The sequence below is a fragment of the Moschus berezovskii genome, chromosome 26 (genome assembly GCF_049115385.1).
Source record: "Moschus berezovskii isolate FMDL1 chromosome 26, NW_MosBer_1.0, whole genome shotgun sequence".
In the NCBI taxonomy this organism is placed as follows: Eukaryota; Metazoa; Chordata; class Mammalia; order Artiodactyla; family Moschidae; genus Moschus; species Moschus berezovskii.
The window spans coordinates 31382401-31402899 of NC_142485.1; the positions used below are offsets into that span (position 1 = coordinate 31382401).

General features: G+C 43.8%; 1 protein-coding gene across 1 annotated transcript in view; it reads right to left on the bottom strand.

The window, feature by feature from the left end:
• Positions 1-20499, bottom strand: part of WWC2 (WW and C2 domain containing 2) — a 152492-nt gene that overhangs the window by 50155 nt on the left and 81838 nt on the right. Inside the window, exons 2-5 of the mRNA XM_055416378.2 lie at positions 19045-19154; positions 12860-13063; positions 12084-12160; positions 355-434 (exon numbers count right to left, since the gene is read on the bottom strand). Of these exons, the coding sequence (XP_055272353.2) occupies positions 355-434; positions 12084-12160; positions 12860-13063; positions 19045-19154 (471 nt within the window). The remainder of the gene's footprint in view (positions 1-354; positions 435-12083; positions 12161-12859; positions 13064-19044; positions 19155-20499) is intronic.

A 20499-nucleotide genomic window follows, 5' to 3' on the forward strand; every position in this document is an offset into this window, starting at 1 on the left:
ACCCCAGCCCGTCCTGGGCCCCAACTGCCCGCTCCGTCTCCACCTAAGGCCAGCTGGTGGGCCTGCGAGATGAAGCTGAGTCTCTCACTTTGGTTTCCTTGGGTCTTCTACCTATTAGGGAAAACTTCAGACCTTTTCAAAGTGTATAGTAGATTTTCCCGAGTGTTTTTTTTTTATTGTTCTATGGTTGATTGTTTTCTTGTGTTGTTGTTTTTTTTTTTGGTGCCAAGCTTTGCACCTCCTACTTGATTACTCTTTGAGAAAACTCTTATGTCATCTGCACTTCGGCTTTCTTTGGATTGGCTCAGGGGTCTTGGATTATTTGAGAGTTAATTTCGTTATTTTCATACTCACTGTTTCAGAGTGGCGAAGCCTTGTTCTTTATAGAGCAATTCCTGCTTCATCTGTGAGAGTTCTCGCTTCAGCTTTTTGACCTTTTGTGAGAAAATGTAAATATGAATGTTTGTAAATAATTAGCAACACAGTTTTAAAAGGTAACCTATTAGTAACCTATTAAACACAGCCACTGGTTTAACGTTTACTCGACTCATTTCCCCTGGATATAAATTCCATGGAAAGAGATTAAGTAAGTTTAGATTATCGGTGATGCGATTACTCAAAGTTGCTCTCATTATCTTATGTAGCAGAGTTGCTCTGAGCTGGACATCATGACTGGCAGTGCCAGGCGGCACTCCTCTGGCCACCCCATGAAGGCCGTTACTCTGTTTTGTTCAGTTCGCAGAGTTTTCCAAGAGCTGAAATTGTCTATGCACTGGTTTCCTGTCTGTCCCCCATGGAAGAAGCAGCATCACATAGGCTGTACCCCCAAGCTTGCCGAGTGATACCAGGTGAACACCACGAGGTCAATAAATAATTTGTTGTTGAACTGGTAACAATTATTTTTTCCCCGTTATCTTTGGAAATAAGAATACTAAAACCTGCCAGGTCAGAGATATGGTACGAGCCTCATTCAGTCACAAACTAAAGGTCTTCTCATGGGTGTCAGAAACTTATTTCCATATAAGTTGCAGCCTAAAGTTTTAAGCACGTTCTGGTGTACAGCAATTCCGCGTTTTGCACCTTTATTTCCTGTTTACTCATTCCACAAATATGTGTTGACTCTCCACAGTGTGTCAGACCCTGGGTCTGAAAGTGTGAACACAAAAGACCCGATCTTTGCCTTTATGGGTTTTACAGAACAATGAGGGAGCCTGACATTGAGCAAATAATCGTCCAATGAAATAAACCTTACCGATTGCCATTGGTGATCGAAAAGAAAAGCACAGGATACTTCAAGACATAAAATGGGGACAGAGGGACTTCCCTGGCCAGAAGGTCCACAGGCCTCACTGATCGAAGGGTCCCTGCAGGGTGGAGCTTGTGGACACACCCTAAGCTGTGCATGGCCAGGGCAACCTCAGCCGGCGTCTGGGATTTAGAGATAGCTGCCACTACTGGGTTACAGAGGTGCCATGTGGGGCAGGAGGTGGGATCAGAAAAGGAGGCCCGATGACACAGCACCTGAAGCCACGTTGAGGATTTCTAAATCTCCTCCTAAGAACAATGAGAATCAAGGCGGGACTGCAGAGCAAGAGCTGCTTCATGGCTGCAGAAGGCCACTGTGCTGACTGCAGTGGCCCAAAGGGGCTGTCCTGTCTGCAAGGTGGGCGGGCGTGCTGCAGGAGACCCTTCAGAGGTAGAACCTGCAGCACGGGGTGATGGCCTCAGTGTGGACGGCGAGGGAGAAGATGTTCCGAAAAGTGAAAGGGAAAGTTGCTCAGTTGTGTCCGACTCTTTGAGACCCCGTGACTACACAATTTGTAGAATTCTCTAGGCCAGGTTACTATAGTGGGTAACCTTTCCCTTCTCCAGGGGATCTTCCCGACCCAGGGATCAAACCCAGCTCTCCCACACTGCAGGCAGATTCTTTATCAGCTGAGCCACCGGGGAAGCCCAAGAGTACTGGAGTGGTTAGCCTATCCCTTCTCCAGCAGATCTTCCCAGCCCAGGAATTGAACCGGGGTGTCCTGCATTGCAGGTGGATTCTTTAACAGCTGAGCTACTCGTCAAAGGTCACTTCCAAAACCCTGGGTGCGTGAAGGTGCTCTCATGGGGAGGGGGACCAGATTTGTGGGGGGAAGATCAAGGGTTTCTGGTAAGACAATTATTTTTCTGATACCCGCGGCGCTTTGGATGCACCTGCAACTGTCCAGACTAGAGATACAGAAGGGAGGTCACTGATAGAAGGATGCGGTTTTTACACGCATGAGCCTAAGTGAGATCATCTAGAGATAGCGTGTGCAGAAGGTTCAAGAAGAACCCGGGCATCTGCAGCGCTCAGAGGTCCATGAGGAGAGGAGATATAGGACATGGTGAAGCATAGGCAAGAGAAGCCAGGGAAACAGCACTGTGGACCAGAAGGGAAAAAGTCGAGAGGGAGAAGAGCCACTCTGAGGACTCAGATGACAAGGACGAGGGCGGTATGACACTCACGATTCTAGACCGTGAGGCCCAATATTTTGGATAGAGTAGATGCTCCATAATTTACCTGCTGGGTTTATCAGAACGCTTAACAGTTTGAGCCCTAAGGCACTTATATTTTATTAGGGAAAAGGAAACAGAAATAATTGTGTTAGAAGAACATATATGTCTGTCTGTGTGTGTGTAACTGAACCACTTTGCTGTGTAAGAGGAATTAACAACACTGCAAATCAACTATACTTCAATAAAAGTAAACTAAAACAACTGTGTTGCAGGGCCAATTCCTAACTACACAGAGAGGTACAAATGATGCTCCTGGACCCCAAGGAGGAGAGGATTACCCTGGCCAGGGGAGGAGGGCTCGCCTGGGAGAGAGGGATCTTGAAGGCACTTTAACATTCACACAGAGCAACAAGCTCATGCACACTGTTCAGCGAAGACACTCCAGTTTTAGCATCAGACTCTGACCACATCAGGAGCCATCAACAATCTCAGTTCAGTCCACGTGTGATTCTACTTCTGACAGCACTCTCAAACAGTTTTCTACCAAAAAAGACCAGCATTGTTATTTAAAAACAATAATAGTAGCAGGAGCAGAAATCCAAAAAATCAATGGTAACTCAAATAGCTGGGCTGAAACCTGTATCTACCTTTGAAAACACAGTTGATAGAAGCATGCTATCTATTGAGCCCTCTTGGAACAACCAAATTAAAAGTGTGTCTCACAGACATAAAACTTGAAAATCATTTGGACTTCGATGACACACCCATCTAAATTCTTTCAAAAATGACCATTTAAGGACTTCCCTGGTACTACAGTGGATGGGAGTCTGCCAGTCAATATAGGAGACACGGGTTCCACCCCTGGTCCGGGAAGATCCCACGTGTCGCGGAGCAACTAGGAGTGTGCACCACAGCTACCAAGCCTGTGTGCCGCAACTACTGAAGCCCGTGTGCCTAGAGTCCGTGCTCTGCAACAAGAGAGGCCACTGCCAGGAAGAGCCGCCCCTGCAGCTGCAACGAGAGAAAGCCCATGCGCAGCAACAAAGATCCAGAGCAGTCAAAAAACAAAGTTTTTTTTTTTAAAATGATCATTTAAAATTTAAATAAACTTTTGACGATGCACACCCTGCTTAAGTGACATGAGACTGTATCGTGTGCTGGGTGACAATGATAGAGGAGACTGACGCGCCTGTGCTTTCCTTTCTCCTCCGTTATTTACTTTTCCTACACTTGACTGGAAGCTACTGCTTTTATCCTGGGGAGGCTTCTGAACGGATTACATGAGTGATTCTCAGCTGCCTAATACCAATGTGCATTTTATTTTGTTAAGGATGAAAATGTTTGATTCTATTATAATAAGTAAAAACAGGTATTATTTCCAACTCAACGTTATTTGGGATTGTTTCTGGTTTTTAAGAGCTTGGTCTTGGGACTTCCCAGGTGGCCCAGTGGCTAAGACTCCTTGCTCCCAATGCAGGGGTCTTGGGTTCGATCCCTGGTCAGGAAACTAGATCCCACACGCAGCCAAATAAAGATCCTACATGCCAAAACTGAAAAAACTCCCACGTGCTGCAGCTAAGAACTGGTGCAGCCAAATAAATAAATAAAAGAGATATTTAAAAATAAGAAAAATAAAATAAAATCCATTTCTATTTCTTATATAGGTCAAAGTTGCAAATGGAACTCTGTTAGAATACAATTGTATTTTTAAAAGAAGAGAGTTTGATTAAGTGTCCAACATCTTTTCTTCTCAGTGAGCCATTTGATGTCTTTAGCTATCACTGTTTTCTACTCTCATTCTCCAGCCCAGTTTCAATGCAGGACACAGAACATAAAAACAAATACCCTGAGGTCACAGCAAAGGGTTACGCTAGTGCTGACTGGCACGTTTAGCACAATGTGGACTCTCAGTTCTGTTCCGTTCAGTCGCTCAGTTGTGTCTGACTCTGCGACCCCATGAATCGCAGCACGCCAGGCCTCCCTGTCCATCACCAACTCCCGGAGTTCACTCAAACTCATGTCCATCGAGTCGGTGATGCCATCCAGCCATCTCTTTCTCTGTCGTCCCCTTCTCCTACCGCCCCCAATCCCTCCCAGCATCAGAGTCTTTTCCAGTGAGTCAACTCATCACATGAGGTGGCCATAAGTATTGCAGTTTCAGCTTTAGCATCAGTCCTTCCAATGAACACCCAGGATTGATCTCCTTTAGAATGGACTGGCTGGATCTCCTTGCAGTCCAAGGGACTCTCAAGAGTCTTCTTCAGCACCACAGTTCAAAAGCATCAATTCTTCAGTGATCAGCTTTCTTCACAGTCCAACTCTAGACAAACCTTTGTTGTCAAAGTAATGTCTCTGCTTTTTAATATGCTGTGTAGGTTGGTTGTAACTTTTCTTCTAAGGAGCAAGTGTCTTTTAATTTCATAGCTGCAGTCACCATCTGCAGTGATTTTGGCACCCCCCCCCCAAATAAAGTCTGTCACCATTTCCATTATTTCCCCATCTATTTGCCATGAAGTGATGGGACCAGATGCCATGATCTTAGTTTTCTGAATGTTGAGTTTTAAGCCAACTTTTTCACTCTCCTCTTTCACTTTCATCAAGAGGCTCTTTAGTTCTTCTTCGCTTTCTGCCACAAGGGTGGTGTCATCTGCATATCTGAGATTATTGATATTTCTCCCAGCAATCTTGATTCCAGCTTGTGCTTCATCCAGCCCAGTGTATCTCATGATGTACTCTGCATGTAAGTTAAACTAGCAGGGTGACAATATACAGCCTTGACGTACTCCTTTCCCTATCTGGAACCAGTCTGTTGTTCCATGTCCAGTTCTAACTGTTGCTTCCTGACCTGCATACAGATTTCTCAGGAGGCAGGTCAGGTGATCTGGTATTCCCATCTCTTTAAGAATTTTCCACAGTTTGTTGTGATCCACACAGTCAAAGGCTTTGGCATAGTCAATAAAGCAGAAATAGATGTTTTTCTGGAACTCTCTTGCTTTTTCAATGATCCAATGGATGTTGGCAATTTGATCTCTGGTTCCTCTGCCTTTTCTAAAAATGTAGACTAAAATAATGTGGACTCTCTAAAAAAACGTGGACTCTACTTGGAGGCAAAGATGAGAGGTAACATTCCAGGTGCTTCACATGTTCCAGGCACTGTCCTCTCAATCCTCACAACTACTCTATTAGACAGATAGAGTTTTAATGCTTATTTTACAAGTGACGGATCTCAGTACTAAAGAGAATAAGTAATCCACTGAAGTGGATTACTCTCTACTTACTAAGCAGCAGAGAGTGGTCTAGAAGCCTGGAGAGTTTTTGAAAACTACCATTATAAAGGTTTTAGTTATCAGCGGTTTGATAGTATATGTAAGATCAAAGACAATCTTTGTTGCTCAGTCAGTAAGTCGTGTACGACTCTTTGAGACCCCGCCATGGGACTGCACCACACCAGGCTCCCCTGTCCTTCACTATATCCTGGAGTTTGCTCAAACTCATGCCCATTGAGTCAATGATGCCATCCAACCATCTCATCCTCTGTCGCCCCCTTCTCCTCCTGCCCTCAGTCTTTCCCAGTATCAGGGTCTTTTTCCAATGAGTCTGCTCTTCGCATCAGGTGGCCAAAGTATTGGAGCTTCAGCGTCAGTTCTTCCAATGAATATTCAGGACTAACTGCCTTTAGGATTGACTGGTTTGATCCCTTCACTGTCCAAGGGATTCTCAAGAGTCTTCTCTAGCACCATAATTCGAAAGCATCAGTTCTTCAGCTCTCGGCTTTCTTTATTGTCCAACTCTCACAGCTGTACATGACTACGGGAAAAACCATAGCTTTGACTAGACGGACCTCTGTCAGGGAAGACAAACTAGACCTGTAGCAAAATGGCCTACATAAAAACCTAATAAATAAGCTAAGCATAAAGACGTCACTCATATCTAGTCAATCCCTATTAGAGAGGATTAGCCCCTATTAGTCAATAGAGACAATCCCTATTGGTAGCAATTTACATTCTCAGAAGGCATCTTTCTTCTTATTTGAAACACACAGTTATGGTTTTGGTAGGTTAGTTACAGCACTGGTTACAGTGCCATCGTTTGACGTGAACATGAGCTAACTCTGTTCACAGTTACAAACTAACCCTTACGTTAAACCACTATTCTTTCAAAATCTATGGCCACAACTACAAATAGGTGAGATTGTGGATGGCTCTTCTGAGTCCATCACCATTGCTAAATTAAAAATAATTCAAAGTGGATTAGTATTAACAATGTGTGAGTAAATACATTTAAGAACAAAAGACAGCACACTGTTATCAATAGCAGTGCCCACGAACCAGCTATGGATTTTGCATGGAGAGCAAATAATTTCGGAGAAAGCAATGGCAAGCCACTCCAGTACTCTTGCCTAGAAAATCCCATGGATGGAGGAGCCTGGGAGGCTGCAGTCGGTGGGGTCGCTAAGGGTTGGACATGACTGAGCGACTTCACTTTCACTTTCATGCATTGGAGAAGGAAATGGCAACCCACTCCCATTCTTGCCTGGAGAATCCCAGGGATGGGGGAGCCTGGTGGCCTTCCGTCTATGGGGTCACACAGAGTCGGACACGACTGAAGTGACTTAGCAGCAGCAGCAAATAATTTAACCAAAGGAGTGTTTGCTTCCTTTTTGACACAATTAGAAGTTGGATCATACAGCATATGCTGTAGTGACATGCTGGAAATCTCGAATGTGAGACTTCCCTGGGGGTCCAGTGGTTAAGACTCTGCCTTCCAATGCAGGGGGTGCAGGTTAGATCGCTGGGTGAGGACCTGAGATGCCCCCCAGCCAAAACACCAAAACATAAAGCAGAAACAATACTGTACCAAACTCAATAAAGACTAAAAAAAATCTATATAAAAAGATCTGAAAATGTTAATAAAAAAATTTCTCAACTGCATCTGTATTTCTAAAGAAATTTACACTTTTACACTTCCAACATTTTATTTGTTTTTAATCAGTAAAACTAATCAAGTCACCAAAATTTTCCTGCATCAAATTTTTACCAAATCCCACTTATTTGTAACTTTTGCTATAAACTTTTTAAAATATCAGTTGAATTGAAGGTTTAGTTCATGTAAGATATTCTACTCTCTATCGTAAGTGTCCATAATGAACAAATGAAATAATAAATTTTGGTATAAGTTTTTTACATTCCTCATCTTAAAAAAAGATTTTTTTTTCCAAAAAATTGAACACTACCTCTAAAAATGATGAGTATATTATTAAAAGAGCTTAATTTACTCATTTCACCTTTTCAACAACTAGACGCCAGGAAGTACTGTCATCCCATCAGCCTGAGGAGGAAACTAAAGCCCAGTTATCACCAACACCTACGACCATAATATAAAATAAAACAGATGTTTTAGACAGATGCTCCTATGTACCTGGTTCCCAAACACTTTACCCACTTGCTCTAATTCAATAAAAACAAATAAAGCACACTGGCTAATATTGTTATGTTAAAATAATGCGGTATGAAACCAGTGCTAGGCTTTGTCTGAAAAATTGTTGCTAGAACCCAAAACGGAGACAGGTCCTATAAGACACCAAAGCAATGAGGAGCTAGCTAATTCATGAGTTATTATTTTTGTGAGTCCCCTGAACTGCAAAGAGATCAAGCCAATCAATCCTAAAAGAAACCAATCTTGAATACCCATTGAAAGGACGGATGGTGAAGCTGAAGCTCCAATACTTTGGCCACCTGAAGCCAAGAGCCAACTCACTGAAAAGGACCATGATGCTGGGAAAGACTGAAGGCAGGAGGAGAGGACGACAGAGGATGAGATGTTGGATGGTGTCACCAACTCGATGGACATGAGTTTGAGCAAGCTCCAGGAGATAGTGGAGGACAGAGAAGCCTGGTGTGCTGCCGTCCATGGGGTCGCAAAGAGTCAGACACGACTGACCGACTGCACAACAATTTCTGTGGCGTTACTTTGTGAAAGGGGAGGGTACATGCAAGGACTTCTCCAGGATAGGCGAGCCAAGAAAAGGTAGGTTGTCAAAATCCACGAAACTCGGCTCAAGCTATCCAGGCACTTCAGAACGCCTGGGGCTCTCTCAAAGAGCTACCTGGCCAAAACATGCCCATGTGGCAGAGAGAGGGCACCATCTGCCCTGCCACGTTCAAACCATGGTATGGCTAAAAGCATCACAAGAGAGCGTGGACCACGAGGGCCCCTGTGCTGTGGAAGCATCCCCATTAAAAGGCATTTTCACTGCCAGGAAGTCATTAACGGAAGAGAGGCTCTCATCTTTCACTCGTTACTCGTGAATGCCTCCTCCCTCTTTCTTGAGGGGAGCGCCTTGTCGAGGCGGGCACTCCTCCCCGACTCTGTGGTCCCACAGCGATGACACACGTGTGAACACAGGCTCCTAAGAGCGCGTTAAACCCGCTGCAGAATAAGCTTTATCAGAGGGTTCCGCGGCATCAGGCGATGAGTCTGGGGGTCGAGACTCCGTGGGGTCTTCCGGGATCTCTCCCAGTTATACAGGGCTCCGTTTCCTTCCGATGGCTATTGGTGTGAGGCAACCTGTGTGCTCTTGTTTATTCTCGTTTGAATCATTTCATTTATTTATTTCGGCTGTGCTGGGCCTTTGCTGTGCAGACTTCTCTCCAGTGGCAGCGGGCAGGGCCTGCTCTCTCGTGGTGGTGAGGGCGTCTCCTCGCAGAGGCTTCTCTCGCGGCGGGGCCCCGGCTGCAGGGCGCGTGCGCGCAGCAGCTCTCGGCTCCCGGGCGCCGCGGCGCAGGCGCTTGGCTGCCCCGAGGCATTATGGGCTCTCCCGGAACAGGCATCGAACCCATGTATCCTGCGTTGGCCGATGGCCTCTCTACCACTGAGCCACGAGGGAAGCCCTGCTTTTGTTTGGAAAAAACCCCTCTCTCAGTTTGCATCTTTCCTACAGTGGGATTTAAAGGGACAGATTATGATAGCCTGTTGAGGTATTCCATATACAATATGAGGTACTGCATTTATGTCTGACAAAAAAAGAACTGTGAAGAATGGTTAAAATTTCAAAGCGGAAGCAATAATACGTAATGACGTCGGAGATGGGCACAGCTCCCGGGAGTACTGAAGTTTAGCAAGGGTAAGTTTTGACAACATACCTTCACCCGTCGTCCCACCCCAGCCTTTTTTTAGATAAGATGTCTGCCTGAGAGATTACAGAAATGTACCGACATGACACAGAGACGCAGCAACGAGGTGTCCCACAAACCGCCCGTGAGCTCCGCGAGGAACAGACAGAGAAATGAAGGCGGCTGGACAGGGCATAGGGCTGTTTGTGGCAGAAAAGAAAACTTCCAACAGTGACTTCATAAGTTACACCCGAAAGTCCACACCGAAGAGCGGTTTGCTTCTAGAAAGTATAGATGGACTTTCTTCACATGTTTTCTGAGAACAAATAGAAAAGTTGTGAGGTTAAACAAACATCTGTTTGGAGACACTGGAGAATTACCAAGACAGCAAGAACTTCTGTTAAAGAGCCAAATGATAAGAGAGGCCTATAGGCAAGATCCAAACTTGGCATCGGTTTTCCTTCTGAGGCATCTGCCTATGTGATCGAGAAAGTGAAAAGCTGGGAGAATGCGGTGACCGGGAGCCTGACATGCAGAGAAGCACTGGCTGTTCCTCAGAGCCGAGGGCTCCAGGGAGACATTGCAGTCCAGCCTCAAACAGCCTGCTTCCTCAGGAAACAGCCCAGGAGTTCAACTGGGATTCTGAAGAGCTTTGACCTAAGAGAAAGGGTGCTCTGGAAATAGACCCACTCTGAGGAAAATGAATGAAACCCACAGACTTCCCTGTGGGTTCGATTCCCAGTTGGGGCACAAATTCCCCTTATACCACGGGAGTGGTGAAAAAGTAAAAAGAAGAAGAAGAATAAAGGCCAGAATTCAGAAAACTCAAACCCTGACTGAAGTGAAGTTATCTGCCCCTGAACTAATTTCTTCTAAGAAGCAAAAGTAAATCCTCTTTGAAGGATAACGAGATCATCCCAAACCTTAAATTATCTTTATTCTCTTTCATATATAATATATGGCTTTTAATTAAAAGCAAGCAGCTGTGAGAGGCCAAATACTGACCAAAAATCCAGAGAAAAAAACCAAACCAGACCAAAGAATTCAACACATAGGAAGGTTTAGACATTATACTAATCAAGACAGGGAATTTGAAAATAACTGATCATTTTGTTCAAAAAATTATTACATTGATGTGCAGAATCTTGGCAGGTAATTAAAAACAAAAATAAATTTTAGAATTGAAAACCTGTGGTGGAATTAAGCTGAATAAAGGATAAGAAAATCCAAAACTGCTTAAAAACTAAGCAGAACACTCTGATGAGAAATCATAAAGAAATCAGGAAACATTTTGAACTGATTGACTAACAAAGCCCGAAACTGTGTGTGAGTAGCTGCTCGAGTATATTTTAACACAGTAGTTCCACTCCTGGTTGCATAACCAACAAAAATGCATATACCTGTGCCCCAAAAGGCATGTGTAACAGACACACACATTAAGATGCAAGTTTTTAATTACTAGCAATTTGTATAAACTCTAATGTACATCAATAGTAGAAAAAATGAAGAATTCATGGTATCTACACAAAGGTGGGATGGTTTACACACAATAAAAGTGTATGTGGATGAATTTCAAAATGTTGAACAAGGGTCCAGTGATTGAGACTTTGAGCTCCCAATGCAGGGAGCACCGGGTTCAACCCCTGGTCAGGGAACTGGATCCCACATTCCGCAATTAAGAGCCCACGTGCTTCAGCTAAGACCCAACACAGGCAAAATAAAATAATAATAATAAATTTTTAAAAATACAGAAGAAATGTTGAACAAAAGAAGCCATCAGCAATCCATGTGGTAGCATTTCAGTTCCACAAAGTTCAAAGCAGGCAGAAAATTGATTTATAGCATTGTCAATAAAGGTCACTTAGTGTCACCTTTAGGGAGAAGGACAAGGGTGACAAGGGAATACCATGGGGGCTTCTGGGGTCACGGCAATAATCTCTTTCATGACCTATGCAAGGGTTGCATGAGTTTATTTACTTGGTGAGCAGTCTTTAAGACTCCAAAAATCAAGGATAAACAAGCTGTGACCTTAACAGCTGTGTGGTCAGAAAGATTTAGGGTAAAGATCAGCAAACAACCCATAAGGAAGTGTGAGGCACCAGTAAAGTTTGACTTAGAAAAAGAAGTGATTTGGTAATGTGAACTGTGAACATCTTAATAGATTGGGCCGTCTGATGAAAAAGCAACTAAGCTCCAATTTGGACGTGTACTTTCAGCACAGTAAGGAAAATTGAAGTTTTTTAGATTCAGATTTTGATTCTATAGACTAACCGCAAACAATAAAACTGCCCAGAAATGGAACACACTGTCACATTAGTAAGAACAATCTCACGAACATGTTTTAACAAAAGCAGAAAGACCATCCATTGAGGATAAGTGGAACAGTTCCTTCACTGAATTGAGATGGCAGATGACCACAGAGGCCCCTTCCAGACTCTGCATATGTTCAGCATATTAATAGAACCACAGTCAAAAAAAAAATCTTACCCTTAATCGTGTAGTGGAGATCTCAGCTTTTAAGATATCAGGGTCATATTTAGTACTGGATGAAGAGCCTGAGAATACTTTCAAAGGGAGAAGAGAGGGGGAAAAAAAAAGTGACTTGTACAAACTGCATAATTAGCTGTCAACTTAGAAATTACAAACGCTAAAAACGACAAGATTTACATGCTTCTGGGATACTTACTTAACTTTATAACTCCTTTATTGTCATTCATCAGACACCTAGATATAAAAAGTCATCTTCAAACCTTCATCATTTTTTTCAATAAAAAGGAACGTTATCAAGACCCCAGTGCCTCAGTTTCCTGTGGATTTTATATCTATGGATAAAATCTTAGAGGAGCTTATTGCAGATACAGCTTAACTGCGCTTTGTGTTACCCAGAAACTTGTCACTTAAGTGGGACGTCTGAGCCCATCACAGCTGCTGCATTAAAAAAGGCCAGTCTCTGAGATGAGAGAGAGGCCGGTCAACTCAGGTGGTCAACAGAAACTTCATCTGTGCTAACTGCTCCAGTTTCAGTTTAGTCCCACTAAAAACAATGTACAAGAGCAGCACAAGGGCCAGATTATTTGCCCTGATCTGAAAAGGTAAACGTTGATCCCTCAGCGAGGAGACCTTTATGTGAAGCGGGGCTGAGGGGCTCCTCCTGCCCAAGGAGGCACAGGACCCAGAGCGCAGTCCCACAGACACCCAGTGGCCTCCCATCACCTTCAGGTCGGTCCCCACTTCTCAGGTCTGAACAGCCACTCTGTACTTACAGCTGGTGCGAGAGCTGGACTTCTCTTTGTAGGCGTCACTCAGCCGGACGTACTCATCCAGGGCCAGGGCCAGCCTCTGCTCCTTCACGTGGCACAGCTCCCGCTGTGTCCGCAGGGCGTCCTGGGCCACCGACAGGTACTCCTTGAGCATCTTCTCCTGCTCCCCCCGCCATTGTTTCCTCGGGTCTTCGATCTGGGTGGTTTCTGAAAATAAATCAGGTGGGTTATTTTTCAGAATTTAATGACAGGCTTTTTATTTTATTATTTACGCTTTAAAAAAGAAGTAGCTGGGACTTCCCTGGTGGTCTCTGTGCTCTGAGCCGTGTCTAAGACTTTGCGCGCTCAATAAAGAGGACCTGGGTTCAGTCCCTGGTCAGGAAACTAGATCCCACATGCTGCAGCTGTGAGGCACAGCCAAAAAAAAAGAGTAGCCGTCTTTAATTTTTATCTCCTTCACGTAGTTAGTGTTATGAAGTGATGTCTCCAGAAACGTGATAGAGTTTTTGCTTTATTTTACCCAGTCCATCCCCACTCTGACCTCTTTCTGTCCTTGTCATCAGTTTATTCTCACTGGAAATATATCATATACAATGTCAAAGTAAGCACAGAGACATGGCTATGATTGGGTCAGCCCTTCCCAGAACCCTCTGGCTCCCCAGTACCTTCAGAATAGAAGCCACGCTACTTATGGCCCCTGTGTAATCTGAAGCCAATACACTCCCTACACCTCTGCGCACTTAACACAGGACTCTCGCCAGGCTGCCCTTTACGTCTACAACCTCAGGGTCTGGGATGCAGACCCGCACCGGTCCACGAGCTCGGTTATGTGCCTGTGGCAGTAAGTACAGGCGTCAAGAGTAAACACTGAAATCTTACAGCAATTTCATACAGTTACTGTGTACCTGTTGACCTTAATAATAATACGGGGGCTTGCATTTTTAATTTTTTCAACTTTTCTAATTCATGGTGATTGTTCTTTTATAAAAATACCAGTCAGTCCACAGTGAATCAGAAATTTTAAAACAAGAGAAAAGACCAAACCCCGGTGCCCAGCTTCAGGAGAATACTAAAGGTATTTCAAGGTACTGTTCTTGGTCCTGCACTTCTGCACACGAGCATCACCTGAAGGGCTCTAAAAGAAATCCCGGACCAATCGGAGTTTCTGCGGGTGGAGCCCAGGCAATGGCAGGTTTATAAGCTCCTCCAGTGATTCCCATGAGCGGCTGCAGCTGAGAGCCTGTGCTTTGCGACAGCTCACGCACTGCATCCTGTGTGGAATTATGAAATTATTTGAAATATCCCATCTTAAACTTGCTGAAACCTGCCTCCTGCACCCCTCCCAGAGGAAACCACAATAAAAGCCCAGATCATAGACAGAGGTCAGCCACTAAGAGCCCAAACGTCTCCGTTTCAAATATTCCTTATAATTCAAGGTCTGCTGCTGCTGCTAAGTCACTTCAGTCGTGTCCGACTCTGTGTGACCCCATAGACGGAAGCCCACCAGGCTCCCCCATCCCTGGGATTCTCCAGGCAAGAACACTGGAGTGGGTTGCCATTTCCTTCTCCAATGTGTGACAGTGAAAAGTGAAAGTGAAGTCGCTCAGTCGTGTCCGACCCTTAGCGACCCCACAGACTGCAGCCTACCAGGCTCCTCCATCCATGGGATTTTCTAGGCAAGAGTACTGGAGTGGCTTGCCATTGCCTTCTCCGAATTCAAGGTCTATGGCCACCTAAATGTGTGATATTTACATTCAATTCCAGTATTTTGAAAAATATGAATGCAAACTGACTCAAAGTAGAGAGAATCCATCCTCTAACACAGAAATGTATGGTCTTCACTCTGGATGGCCCACGATTATCCTTGCCTCTTAGTGTGCAAGCCTCTGGATGCCACTCAGACCTAGTGACTTGCAGCAAATGGAGCACACGATGAAGACGGGGTGTCTCTGGAGATTGGGTTACAGAGGCTGCAACCACCGTCTTGCTCTCTCTGCCTGGCTCTTCTTGGCTTTCTCAATCTAATGAAGCCAACTTCCAAATTAAAAGCCGTTCTATGGACATAGTGGGCTTTTCTGGTGGCTCAGATGGTAAAGAATCTCCCTACAATGCAGGACACCTGGGTTTAATTCCTGGGTTGCAAAGATCCCCCGGAAAAAGGAATGGCAGCCCACTCCAGTATTCTTGCCTGGAGAATCCCATGGACAGAGAAGCTTGGAGGGCTACAGTCCATGGGGTTGCAAAGAGTTGAACACGACTAAGCGACTAACACTTCCACTTTCACGTTATGGACATAGCAGGCTTTCCAAGTGGCCCTAGTGGTAGAGAACCCGCCTGCCACTGCAGGAGATACAAGAGACGTGGGTTCGATCCCTGGGTTGGGAAGATGCTCTGGAGGAAGAAATGGCAACCCGCTCCAATGTTCTTGCCTGGGAAAATTCCATGGACAGAGGAGCTTGGCAGGGTATAGTCCATGGGGTCGCCAAGAGTTGGACACAACTGCGTGACTGAGCGTGTGCACGCACACACGCACACACACACACACACACACACACACACACACACGCAAGGAATGGGGGGGCTATTGGCTGGCAGCTGACAAGAAACTGAATTATGCTGAGAACCACACATGTGAGCTTAGAAGCACAGTCCCTCCGGTCATGCAGCCCGGCTCACACCTTGAGGTCAGCTGGAAAGAGCCCTGGAGCCAGAGGATTGACCACCCCCAGCCTTGCCTGGATTCATCGCCCACAGAAACGATGAGATAATAAACGGATTTTAAGTCATAAGTTTTGGGGTAACTTGTTGCAGTGAGGTAAATAACTAGGAAACTAACCAAATAAAGAGATGACACAAATTGAAAGTGTAAATGAAAAACCTGAAATGCTTTTAAGTTATAACAGCTGTAGTAAGATATGTATTCCCAGTTCTCTCTCAATATCTTTGGAGGTTTTACCTAATCGTATTTCCCTATATATTGGCGAACAGGCATACTTTTCAATAAAATGCTTGTCAACGGCTAAATTGCCACAAAACACCGAAAGTAACACTGATGGACACTTAAGTGAGTAAAGTACAATGGTAATAATCATAATAATAAACTGTCAGCACTTGTTTTGGATAGATTAGCTGAAATACTCCAGTCGACTGGTTTAAATAGCAGATGCTACTAGCTTCGGCAGGCACCACTGACATTTCTGATATACTGTCCCATTCAAATAGGAACTACAAACGTGGGTTCCCAGAGGCACTTTGAAGGCTTCATAAAGTAGAACTGGGCTTTATCTCCATCACTTGTGTTTGCTGAATAGATCAGTGAAGAATATTTATTAAATGTAAATACTCAAAAAAAGTACATTACACAAATTTTTTTTTTTTATTAAGACCTGGTGGCCTTAGGAGATCACTGTATTATAATGCAATATAATTTGCATGTTGTCTACTATATAAGAGAAGTAATATATCACATACTGTTAAGACATCACGAACCTCAAGGGAATTCACATTTCATCAGTTTTACAGATGGGGAAATTTATAGATAGCGAACACACTGTGAGCTATAAGAACTTATCAGGGAAGATAACATTAGACTCTTCAAAGGAATATTACTTCTGTCTCTTAAGTACATTTCTGTTCTTTCTGCTGTGCTCAGGAAGAATGAATAAAATAAATATGAGCAACTCTCCTTATCTTCCATTTTATAAACTCTCTGCTATGTTTACCTGTTATGGTGTGTTATTTCTATAGACAGTTGAGCATCTGCTGCATGACTAGGGAAAACAAGATGCTCGGGCGTGATCCCTCCTGCCAAAGAGATCACAAAGCTCAGGACAGGTCGTGACACAGGAATAAAAGCTACAACAAGGACAACAAGCGTTTTATACGGTAGAAAATGGTGAGAGCCCCGAGAAGAGCAAGATTGAGTGCCATGGCAGTTTAGAGACAGGGGACTTTTTCCAGCTGAAAAAGTCAGGTCCCGTGGAATCAGCAGTGATTAAGCAGGGCTTTGAAAGTTCTGAGACAAGAGGCCCTTCGAGCACCAACCCCTCTCTGGCGCTCCAGCCGTTCTCCCAGCCTCGTTCACACCAGCCTCAGATCACTGACTTTCTCTTCTTTCTTTCATTAAGTCCTGCTTCCTGTGGCCTCTTCAGACCTCTGGCTTTACTTATGGGGCTTCCTTCTGCAGGCAGTTTCTCCTTCCAGCCCCCAAACTGTACCCCATCCCCTTATTCTCCAGCCCTGGTTAACTCACTCATCCTTTGGGCATCAGCTTAAAGCACCTTCTCTCGGGAGCTGCAGGCACACCGCTCAGAATGGACGTGGTGCTTTACTTGTTCTCCTTTATCTACTGGCGATGGTGGGAATAGAATCTAAGGCTCTGCTCTCTCACTTCTTCCCCAAGACCTCAAGAGGGACGAGCTGTGGTTTCTTGAATGTCACGTTGAGAAATATAGAACTCATTCTGTAAGCAACAGTGTATGGCAGAAAGGTTCTAAGGAAGGGCATGAATGGATCTTAGTTTTATTTTAGGAAGATCATCTGAGAGAAATATGAGGTTCTCTTATCAAAAGAGTCGATACGATGCGCAGAAAATTTTTTGGATGAAAGATTATATATTAAGTTTTAAAAAGCAGTTTATAAAACTGTACGTGATATAGTTCCACTTGATGTAAAAAATAAATTGAAAACTGTGTGTGAACATGAAAAGGTCTGGACAGACACACTGAAAGGCTTAGAATACCTGGCTATTTCTGAGTTTTCTTCCTTTTTTTTAACCTATAATTTATACTTTTCTCCTCAGCACATGTATTGCTTCTATGAAAAAGATTTTTAAAATTTTAAAATATTTTAAAAAAGGGAATGGCACAAAGTATCAAGAGTCTGATAAGGCTAAGGGAGCAAGTCTGAAAACACAGAGGAAAAAACCATATTCTGCATCTTGATTGAGAAGCAGCTGCAAAGGAGTATATATTTGCCAAAATTCATTGAAATACATGCTTAAAATTTGTGCATATTTATATGTAAATGGACCTTAATTACTAAAAGACAAAAGAGTTAAGGTACAACTCTGACTCTATCAAAAAGTGATTTACTTCTGGTTGCAGTGATAATATCAAAACCTTACAGACAGTACTTCATAATTACCTTCTATTAATAGTTAGTTACAAACACCCCCATCAGTATCTATACAGAACCCTGAGTCCACACGCATAGCCACTGAAAGGTGAATTTCATCACAAACACTTAGGGCCTAAAGTAACTATCATTGTCAAGGTCAAAACTTGTACTTCTTGGTATTTAATAGTGTGACATAGAAATAGTATTGAACAGCCAAACACTAATTTTCTACTGGAAAAAAAAAAAAGACAATAATGCTGAAACCAAACAATGTCAAGACATAACATATGTGTAGACCAGCTGTTAAGAGAAGAACATACAATTTCCTCCCTAAACTACTTCACAGGAATATCTTTAAGATTAATGAGACAACGGATCAGAGCCTTTTTAGTGGGAAGACTACTTGCTGTGGGTAACTGGGGCACTTCGGGGCACAGTAAATCCGCCAGGCCACTGGAATCCCATTACTGTATAAAAGAAAAATGGGAGACCTAAAAATTTATATTCTGATCATCAAGTTTTTAAATATGCAGGACAGTGTTTTCTGAAGCAAAATTTAGAACCGAAATGCACTTTAATTTCTTAAAAACAAACAGAAAGGTTTTTAATCTGTGCGTTACATGACAAAGCTCTTCACTGTTCTAACATGGAAGAATTTATCATCATATGAGGCACCCAAAGGCAGAAAAGTAAAGCCACAGTCACCGTCCACAGGAAGCTCACAATTTAGTGAGGAAAAACCTATAAACAAATAATGTGAGGGCAGTATAATGAGTGAGCAGCCAGTACTATGGACATACCTGCACGGGGCATGCCATTTGGAATGGGGGAGGGGACTTGCAAGGTGGAGGGTCTGGTGCCCTTCCAGACAGACAGACAGACTCCCCTCTCCCTCTCTGCCCCCATAAGCCCAACAAAACTTCCAAAATGGATATTTCTGTTAAATATGGAAAGTGAGGGTTTGAAATAGAGAAATTCATTCTGTAGAGTGTTTGCTTTCCTGTATGACTCTAGATTTGGGGGGATTACTTGTCTGACATGCTTGTTTGTACCAAAAAGGAAAAACTCACTGTTTATGTGATCGATGTAGTAGACACCAATCTGAGGGTCGAACCCGGCTTCCCATCCCCACGGCAGCTCATCGCCAACACAGTCAGCGAATGACAGGGGCTTGGTCAACCTGGAACAGACCAGAACAGAGGCACAAGTGACTCTTTCCATCCAACCGCACGTGTCGAAGTCCAGCAACACCCGCGTGCTAAGTGTCCAGGCTGCATTTCCATTTTGTTCTTTAGTGTTTCCGCTACTATGTTTGAAATCTTTAAAGGAAAAAAAAAAAAAAAAAGAAACAGGGCTGAAAAGGAGAGATGAATATCCAAAAAAGTAGCAAGTCATGATACCTTTTGAAAGTTTACAGCTTAAGACTGGGAGATAAATCTGTACAATAAATGAATAAGGTCATCCAGGAAGAACTCCAAGCTGAGGGTTACGACAGCTGGGATACAGAGTGAACTCTGAAGCTAAATAGCCTTCCCACTGAACAGAAAAGGGCTTTCCAGGTGGCTCAACGTAAAGAATCTGCCTGTCAATGCAGGAGCCGTAGGAGGAGTGGCTTTGATCCCTGGGTTGGGAAGATCTCCTGGAGAAGGGCATGGCAACCCACTCCAGTATTACTGCCTGGATAATCCCATGGACAGAGGAGCCTGGCAGGCTACAGTCCATGGGGTCGCAGAGAGTTGGACACGACTGAGCATCTGAGCACACACACATGCTCAAGACAAGATATACACCTGGTTACACCAACTACAGATTTGGTTGCTCTTCTAAAAATTAACTCAACTGTGAGGTCCATGAAGAGCTCTCCTTGAGAGGAGGGACAAATAGATCTTATTTTTACACTTGGACTTAATAGTCCCTCAACAAAATGTTTAATGGAACCAAACACACAAAGTATTAATATTTATATATTGACGTGACCTCACCTTTTGAAATGCCTTATATTTTTTCTTTAAGCCTTAAAAGTAATAGGGAAACTAGTTATCTAAGCAGAGTACAGGTTTTGGACTTTATCATGGGTTGATTTTCTCTCTCACTTCCTTCATTTTCGCCTCTCAGATTTTCCTTGGTTGTTACAGCAGTTGCAGGCAGGCCAGCGCCAAAGACTGGTGACCACCCTGCTGTAGGGTGGCCAACTTCAGGTGACATCTCTGCTAATTTAACGCTCGGGCCCCATCAGTGCAGTTCCAAATATGAAGTCACCTGGACCCTGTGATCCATGCTGGTGCGTATCAGTGATCTCACAGCACAACTGAAATACAGGTCATTTCTCGAATTGCATCATTCATCACAGTAATGAGTTGTGTAGTGTTTCTGAACTCTGGGAGGAAAACATGAAAAGGAAGGAAATCCTTTCTTCTCAGGCATGGCCTGCAACAGCCCTCCTCCGAGGATGAAGTACACCAAGGCTCCAAAGAAAGAAGCATCTCCTTTTCTGTCAACCTTCCCTGAGTGTGAAGTCTACTTCT